General features: G+C 31.2%; 1 protein-coding gene across 2 annotated transcripts; it reads left to right on the forward strand.

Moving 5' to 3' along the window:
- The first annotated feature begins 605 nt into the window (after window positions 1-605).
- LOC107945012 (F-box protein SKIP17) lies at window positions 606-5,075 on the forward strand. Of its 2 annotated transcripts, none has more exons than XM_041098674.1 (13): window positions 606-1,028; window positions 1,119-1,294; window positions 1,600-1,794; window positions 1,888-1,998; window positions 2,439-2,524; window positions 2,599-2,720; window positions 3,165-3,229; window positions 3,334-3,406; window positions 3,492-3,554; window positions 3,643-3,707; window positions 3,794-3,868; window positions 4,024-4,293; window positions 4,709-5,075. In XM_041098674.1, exons 1-12 carry the CDS (start codon window positions 660-662, stop codon window positions 4,238-4,240), a joined length of 1,617 nt encoding a protein of 538 aa, XP_040954608.1. In that variant the 5' UTR covers window positions 606-659; the 3' UTR covers window positions 4,241-4,293; window positions 4,709-5,075. The 2 variants fall into 2 exon arrangements, with proteins under 2 accessions (XP_040954608.1, XP_040954607.1); XM_041098673.1 differs by having other exon boundaries at window positions 607-1,028; window positions 4,655-5,075.
- Window positions 5,076-8,685: the final 3,610 nt, after the last annotated feature.

Here is an 8,685-nt window from a genome sequence, read left to right on the forward strand (position 1 = left end):
ATTAATCATTAACCGAACTTCCAAAAAATTATTAACCAACCACCCAACCGAATTAATTCGGTTAACTAACCAATTAACCGAATTCGGTCGGTTAACCGAATTAATTTGATTTTACCCGAAATTTACACACCCCCTAAACACAAGTACCACGTTAGAAAAAAAAATATTAAACTCATATCTAATATAATCTTTAATTTTGGATTAATTTCATCATATATCTTTAATCTATGGTTAGATTCTAAGCTGATCCTTATACTATTTGTATGTTTAAAATTTGGTCCTTTTATTTTAAGAAAAGTAATCATTTTACTTTTCAGATTAAAAAAAGCAAGTCCAATTATTATCCCAGCTAAGATTTTTCTATTAAATTCGACTATATGACGTTAAGAGACTACGATAGACTGAATCTTAAATGTGTTAAAATACAGGGACTTAGTATATATTTTAACCTTAATATAATTTTTTGTATTTAAACACAATAATACATCACGTCATCATCGACCTTGATAATAAAAAAACGTTAAAACCCAGAAATTCTTCCACGTGCATGCCACGTTTCATCAATTTACATTCCGTACAAAAAAAAACACAAAATAAAAGAAAAATTCACTAACGCTACTCTCTCTATCTATCTCTCTCGTCTACCTCCACCACAGGCTATGGATACCCTCCACCACCACCACCACCGCCCCACTCCTCCGCCGAGTAGTTCCTCAACTTCCATGGCCAAACGCCCTTGCTCTTCTTCTTCATCTCAAAACCCTAGGCTTCCTCCTCACTTCTCTCAAATGGACCATCTCCTCCACTCTTTCCTTTCTTTCCCCGATTCATCTCCTCCTATTTCCCTTGACCTTTCCTTTGACCGCCTTCTCGATTCCTCCCCTTCCGACGCCGATCAATCTATCGTCATCGATCGTGCTCACCGGCTAGGTTGCCTCCTCCTACGTGCTGCCAATCGTTCCGCTCGGAAACGTGCTTCGATTCATAACTCCGTTGCTTGGGTCCTCCCGCCTGATCTCACTATCAAGGTAAATGTTTCAAGCCTTCAACTCTGTTTTTTGATCTACGGCTGTGATTTTGTTCTTTTTTTCTGATTTTTTTTAAAATTATTATTGCAGGTGTTTTCGATGCTGGATTCGCAGAGTCTTTGCTACGCAGCGGCGACGTGTTCGATGTTTAACAAGTGTGCTATGGATCCTTTGTGCTATGCCAATATTGACCTTACTACTATCTTGCCTAAGGTTAATAATGCCGTTGTTTCCACCATGATCCAACGAGCTGGCAAATCACTCCAGTAAGATTCGCCTTCTTATTTTCCTTTTTCCATCACAGTTCAGCATTTAACTTTAGTAATATTAGCCCAATCCGAACTTTTTTCAGTGCTTGATTTGTCTTTCGCGTGATATAACTATCGGTAACAAGCTCTCTTGACACACACACACACACACACATTTAGGTTGTTTTAGCCGGTTCGTTTATATTACTATATCTTTTAGAGAAAAGATTAGTGTGATTTAGTATTGAATTATATTTGCATATGGTTTTTTTTTTCTAATTTGTAGTTTCTTTTTAGTTACTATCTTTTGAATGATTATTTAGATCTCTTAAGCTTGGTATAGTACCTGGCCCGACCGGGTCTCCTGGTTCCTGTCAACCATTGGTGTATACCATCAGGAACTCTGGAGATGTATCGAGCTTTTCGTGGAACGAGAAAAGGACGAGGCAAGGAAAGGAATCATCCATTCTTACAAGGTCCTGCTTATATCCATTAAGTGGGGACAATGGTGCCACTGGGTATGGTTCAATGCATTAGCTTCTTTTTTTAGAATCAATGATGTGGAACAAGTTCTTTTTGTTCTTATTAGTTGTCTTTTTTTCTATTGTAAGAATTCTTCTGAGGAGGTTGCATCTTTACAATATCGAAAGAATGGACAATGCATCACTTTGTGTGGCATTAGCAGCATGCCCTTCTTTACTTGATTTGGAGATTGTTGGCCTGTGAGTTTCCTTATTCAAGCTGGTTTTCAGTACTTATCTTTTTGTCTTTTGTTTCTGTCTGCTCGAACTTGCCTTAAGCTACAGCAGCTGGATGATATAATAAGCGGTAAAAGCTCAAAAATTTAAAGTTGTTTATAAGCATGGAATGATTAATCATATAACAAAAATTCACAGAGAGATTGATTTGCTAATGCACGGTCAATAATCAGTAGACTCATAAAGAGTTGAGCTGAGGGAATAGTAAATATATCATTATGACATTAATTAAAGAAGCACTTTGCTGTTGTCCGAACCATTCAATTTTGTTAGTTTTTAACCCAGCCTAATGTGCAATTTATGATGATGATACTGATATAGATAGTAATTGCTTTAGCAGAGTAGCTGATTTTTTTTTCTGTTTAACCTTCTAAGTTGTTTGTTCACTCTCTTTCTTGATGCAGTCATGTTGAGCTGAGGCAAACTTTGATGTCAGTGAGCTCTCATTGTCACTTCATAGAGCGATTATTCTTTGAGTCTTCCAAAACTGGTATGGAGTCACTTCATGAGTATGTCTTTTCTAAATGCTCAAAATATATTCTTAAAGCTGTTATGATAATGCTGGGAGGGATGACAGCTTGAAATCGCCAACTTGTTTTGAGTTAGTGAACAATTGTCCTAATCTTTCATCTTTGTCGCTGAGAGGTTTTAAACTGCATGATAATAAAGTTCGCATACTTGTTAAGGTGTGCTCTCATTTAATGTTTGTTTAACATAGCCTCTGTTTTGGTTTGCACTTCAAGTTCATGCTTAATGGATTGAAATCTTGTCAAACATTTAAAATCTCATGAATAAATTGATAGTGGATGAACTGCGTTTCATATTACTATATATTCATGGTCTTTGCTGCTAACATTTTTTTCTTGAAAATATCTTATTCTTGAAATTTTTTGCTTGCATTCAATTAATATCGCAAATTTTTTAGTAGTTTTTGACAGACAAATTCAGCCTCTCCTAATAAAATCAGAAATTCGGAATTGGTTACTTGATAAGATTCAATGGTTGAAACATAGTATCAATGGTTTGAAAATATTAGGAAGGGTGGATTTGCGTAAATATTTTGTTGTATGCTGGAAGAATGGTGATTCTCTTTAATATACTGCACTGAGTGGTGGTCTGATCACTTGCAGGGATTCCGTAAACTTAAATATGCTGATTTTTCAACGTCATACTCGATCACTGGAACCTTTTTGAGGTCCATGCAGCCCATGTCAACCATGCCTACGAGAATCCTTTAAAGTTGTGTTTTTTTTCAACGCTTTTATGCATTACTCAGTAGTTTTCTTTCTCTTTGATCAGGAATTTGGGAAATGGCGGTGGTGGGAGTCTACTAGAGGTTTTAATATTAAGGGATTGCATGCATCTCAAAGAGGTGAGGTCTAAACCAGCTCTTCCTCCTAGAGAAAGCCTTCTCTGTCTCTCTCTCACTCCAGTCCGACTTCTCAATTCTCATGCAGATGGAAGTTGCTCGGTTCTTGACAGCTGTTATTGCAGGAGATTTTAAGTTCCTTAAACATCTTGTGAGTCAAGTTGATATGTTAATATCAGTTCATAGTCCTTGATCTTTTTCTGAATCCTCTTTTGATTGACTATTTCCATTATTCATAGGACATATCTAATAGGGAAGGTTTAGCTTCAGAAGGTGACTGGTATCAGAGATCTTACAACTCCAGGTAAATAAATCCTTCGTGAGATTCTGCTATACTGCTGAGATTGCTTTATTTTTTACAAAGGTCTAACGTGGTCGTATATTCTGCAGTTTGATTCCTTTACAGCAGGTTTTGGAAGTAAGACCTGATATTTGTCTGCTAGCTGAGTTTCCATCGGAAGGATGGTACAGTTTACTCTTAAACCTAATTAGTTGGTAGTCGCATCATTGTTGTTAGTGTTTCCCTTTTTCCCCTCCTCAAATAAACATTCTAAGATCAGAAATTGGAAGTTTCTGGGAAATGAATATCGCATTTTGACTTGTTTTTCTTGGCTTTGCAGCTTCCTTGACATAGACCACATGATTGATAGTGATATTAACAGTGAGCTCAGCCTGCCATTCCAGCAGAGTGGCCAAACTTCTGACGGTGCATTGGTTACGAGTTCATTAGAGAGCAGTTATAATAGTGATCAGGGTAGCGGTAATGAGGAGTATCAAGATTCAGGTTTTGTAATTTACGAGGAAAGCTCAGATGAGGTGGATTTTCTGATCGTCTAAAAAAAGCTACCAGAGCTGACGAGTTCTGAAACTTGCAGCCACTAAATGATCGGGTATTGTTATCTCATCTTAATTTTTATTTTGGGATTGGCCAAGTATTTTCTTAGCATTGAGAAGGGTGCTTGATGCTTCTATGTTCATAAATACCCGAATCCATAGCTGTACATATACACAACCAAGGGAAGGTTATAATCCGAAACTGCCACGCTTGACAAGTATTTAATTCAGTTATCTCCAAGTGTAGTGGCGATTATATTTGCCAAAACATTGCCACTAGTTTCCTTCTGTTGATCTCGGATTCTCGGGTAGAATTTCCGGGGTACTAATAGAAATAGTGATTTGATATTCGCAAATTGAATGTTTTGTTTTTACACGGTGTGGAGTTTCTGACTAAGCAATTTATTCACAACACAGATAACCAGGAAAGAGGCTTTTTTCCCCATAACTGAAGCTGATAATTCGTTGCAGATGCAGCCGTGGGGCCTTTACGGAGCTCTGTAATCATAAAAAGAAAAGCTTCTCTGGGGAACACCTTTTTTTTTGTTTCCCTCATTCTCTCATTACTCTTAGAAGCTAATATGTTTTCAGATCATGAAAGTGGCAGCCAAATGGTTCAAGAGTTTATTGCTATTTGTAATTTTGTAGTGAAAATGGTGTTTGCTGATTATATTTGGTTTTTGGCAAAATAGCCAGTGGCAATTGTAAGGCTTGTATACTGTGCAGGCAGGTACGATTGACTTTGGTGAAACCAAAGCAGTGAAAATTTACATCTTCAGGGGGGTGGGGGTCATTCGTTAAATCCGACGATAATAAACGTATACAGATTTAACATTTACCTTGGGGTTTACTTTGATAAGTCAATCTTCTGCTGAGTTTCAGTACTGTACACCAACATTTGTTGGGTGTAGTAAGGAGATCAATATTTTCAAGTTTGATGCTGCTAAAATAAGAATTTTAAACCCAGAACACTTAAAACTACTTTTGAAGTTTGTTTAGAAGTTTGAAAATTGGGCCAGTTGGATAGGAGTTGAATTGATTTATTTTTTATACTTAAATTATATTAAATTTTTTTATAACTTAATTCATAAAATCCGATGAAGCGGAAAAAAAGTAATTTCATCGATTTTAATTTGGTGCTGAAAACTTTCCTTTTAATATTTTAAATTTTTCATTGACAATTTAGAGTTTTGTTAGATTGAGTTTTAATTCGAATGATATCGATAATAGTTGTAATTGATAATAGTTGTAATTGATATAAGAGAACAGTTTATATATTATATTAAAAAGAGTAAATATGATAAAAATATGTAATGAAATTAATATTAAAAAGAATTATATTGTCTTTTGATTTTGTGTATGTCTATTGTATATATATATTGAATCAGAATCAATTTAATATTATATGTGATTATTAAAAGTTAAGAGTTTATTGTGATACCTTAAAACTATTACATTATCACTGCATGATTACCGCTAACAAAATTGGATAAAGAAGGCGGAGAATGCTTATAATAGAAGCAAAAACTTAAGCATAAATAAGTGTCTTATAATGTAATTCACCTAAAATATTAACATGAAATCACATTTTCAATATTTTATTACTTTTAAAATGATGAAGTGAGCTAACTGGATACATTGAATTGGGACGGATCTGAAATTTTGGTTAAAACACGCCACAAGTTCGTAAATTTAAAATTCAGTCTTTATATTTTTATTCTTAAAGATTTAGTAGTTTCGTTTTTTTGATCTCAAGTTTTAAATTAATTATTAATACTATTAAAATTGATTTGTTAAATTGAGGTTTATTATTTGTTTTTTAAGTGAATATTTTCTTTTTTATTTCAAGATGCAATATTAATAAATTTAACAGTATTAATGACTGGATTCAAATTTTAAAATTAATAAATGAATTCGATTAAATTCATAAAAACAAAAATTTTAAAAAATATAAATACTTACCGCAAATTTTATCCTAATTTATTCCAGTAGTATATTATAAGGTTAGAGTGACGTGCGTGGGATCCCACCAGCATGTGCAAAGCAATGATAAATGATGATTTCTATTTTCTATTCCAATTCAAAGCCAACACACCCAAATATAGGGGTTAATTCGTTTAATTTACTGAATTTGGTTGATCAGTTGGTTAATCGAATTAATTCAATCGGCCGTCAGTTAATAAGTTTTTGAAAGTTCGGTTAACGTTTGATTTAGTTTGAAAATTGGTTAATTAATCAAATTAACTGAAAATTTATATTTTTTATATACATTTTACATATATTAAATTCGGTTAATTTAGTTAATTAGGTTAATTTTTTTACATGTTTTATACTTGTTTTAACCACAAAAAATAAAAACATATAAATTTCGGTTAACTGAAAAAGTTCGGCTCGGTTGATTTTTTTTTTAATTTCAGTTTGATTAACGGTTAAAGATTTAAAAAGATCGGTTATTTCAATTAATGATAGTTCGAATCAATTAATCGATTAAACATTCCTAATTTTAGGTGAAATACTATTAAAGGGAACAATTATTTTTATGTAATTTTCTTCATTGCAATCTACCTCAATTTGGATCCATATAATTTTTCTTTCTAAACCAAATAATAATAATATTATTATTATTCTATTAAACCAGACATTGATGGAATAACTCCTATCTGTCAATTATTCCGATTCGGATTTGATAATTAAGTTTAATTTTAATATTTATTTTGGTATTTGAGTTTTTTTCTTTATTTCGATTAGGTACTCGAGGTTAGTTTTAATGTATAACTCAATGGATGTTTAATATATATTATCTAATAAAAAAACACAAGTACTAAATTGAATATTAAAGTCTAACTTAAATATCAAATCATATATTAATCCTATTTTAATTCTAATAATAGCATTTATCATTAGATAAGTTTCCTCTAATTTTTGGAAATTCTTTGTTTATTATATTTGTTATACTTTTGATTTTAATTTATATTAGCTCGAACATATATTTATCCTTGTAAATGTCAAAAGAGTAAATAGCATTTTAGTTGCTTCAGGCTTCGCATTGATTTTGATTTGTCGCACTGTTTTAGTAATAAATCGGTGTAATTTTTCTCTCTCTTTTTTTTTTTTTTGCGAATTCTGGTCTGTACTAATGGTGTTGAATTGTTCCGTTCAATTCAGTCGCATTGGCTGGAACATTGTGCATCAATAACTATCGATTGATATACAAATAATATTAAAAAACTTATAAATTTTCTAATTTTTTACCATTACAATAATAAATAAATAAATATTTTATATTTAAAATTTATTTAATATCATTTACTATATATTTATTAATATTAAATATTTTTTAAAATATCAATAAATTTGAAACGGAACATGCAACATACCAATACCAAACTTACTTTTAAAAAGAGCTTAATTTATGATTTAGTCCTTGAAGTATACCAATTTTCTCATTTTGATGCATAATTTTTTTTGTTCCAATTTGGTACCTAAAGTATTAATTTCCTCTATTTTTGGTTCATTTTGTAATGGACGTTAAAAAAACCTATTAGGCAACTTTGGTTAATAAAAAGCTACGCATAGCATGCTTTGACCATTTAAAAAATGCCATGTGGCAATTAAGTTATTTAAAATAAAAATTTTAATTTTAATTTTAAAAAGTATAAAATTATAATATTAAATATTTAAAAACACTTTTGATTTTGATCAACTATTGACTGGCACTGACTGAGCATTGACCAACCACGTGACGCTATTAAAGCACGTCACAGCCTCACGGGTCCTTTTTAAAATTTTAAATATTATATATATTATATTGATTAAAACAGTGAAAAAATCATATATAATATATTATTTTTAAGTTCAAAATTAATTTCTTATAAATTCTATAATAAATAATTATAAATTTAAAAAAGTGAAAGTAATTGAAAAAAACTTGAAATTTTAATACTTTTTTAGAATTTTAGAATTTTATAAAAAAATATTTGTAAACTTTTTTTTTAATTTTTTACAATCTTTTTTATAATTTTTACAAAACTTTACATTTTTTGTAATGATATTATTAATTTCAAATTATTTCTTCTTCAATTATCTTATTTTTTTAATTTCATATTTATAAACTTTTTATAAAGTATATGTTTTTTTAGATTATATATTTTTCTTAATTTTTTATATATTTATTTCTATTATTTATTTTTTTAATGTGTATATACATTTAATAAAAGAAAATATTTATTTTTTACACAACGAGACCAAGTGACGCTTTGTAACACCCCTAACCCGTATCCATCGCCAGAATAGGGTTATAGAGCATTACCGGAGTTTACAATTTAATTTATAGACATTTCATTTTATCAAGCATTCATACTTATAACCAATAAAAATCAAAACATTAATGAGCTAACGTTGGCCAATTTAACGTATACATGTCATTATAACCTGAATCAAATCATCCA

This window comes from Gossypium hirsutum, chromosome D08 (assembly GCF_007990345.1).
Source record: "Gossypium hirsutum isolate 1008001.06 chromosome D08, Gossypium_hirsutum_v2.1, whole genome shotgun sequence".
Taxonomy (NCBI): domain Eukaryota; kingdom Viridiplantae; phylum Streptophyta; class Magnoliopsida; order Malvales; family Malvaceae; genus Gossypium; species Gossypium hirsutum.

Coding starts and splice junctions, on each gene's coding strand:
- LOC107945012 (XM_041098674.1), top strand. CDS start 660: ATGGATACCCTCCACCACCACCACCACCGCCCCACTCCTCCGCCGAGT. Junction 1,029..1,118: donor CGCCTGATCTCACTATCAAG/GTAAATGTTTCA, acceptor TTATTATTGCAG/GTGTTTTCGATGCTGGATTC. Junction 3,869..4,023: donor GAGTTTCCATCGGAAGGATG/GTACAGTTTACT, acceptor TTGGCTTTGCAG/CTTCCTTGACATAGACCACA.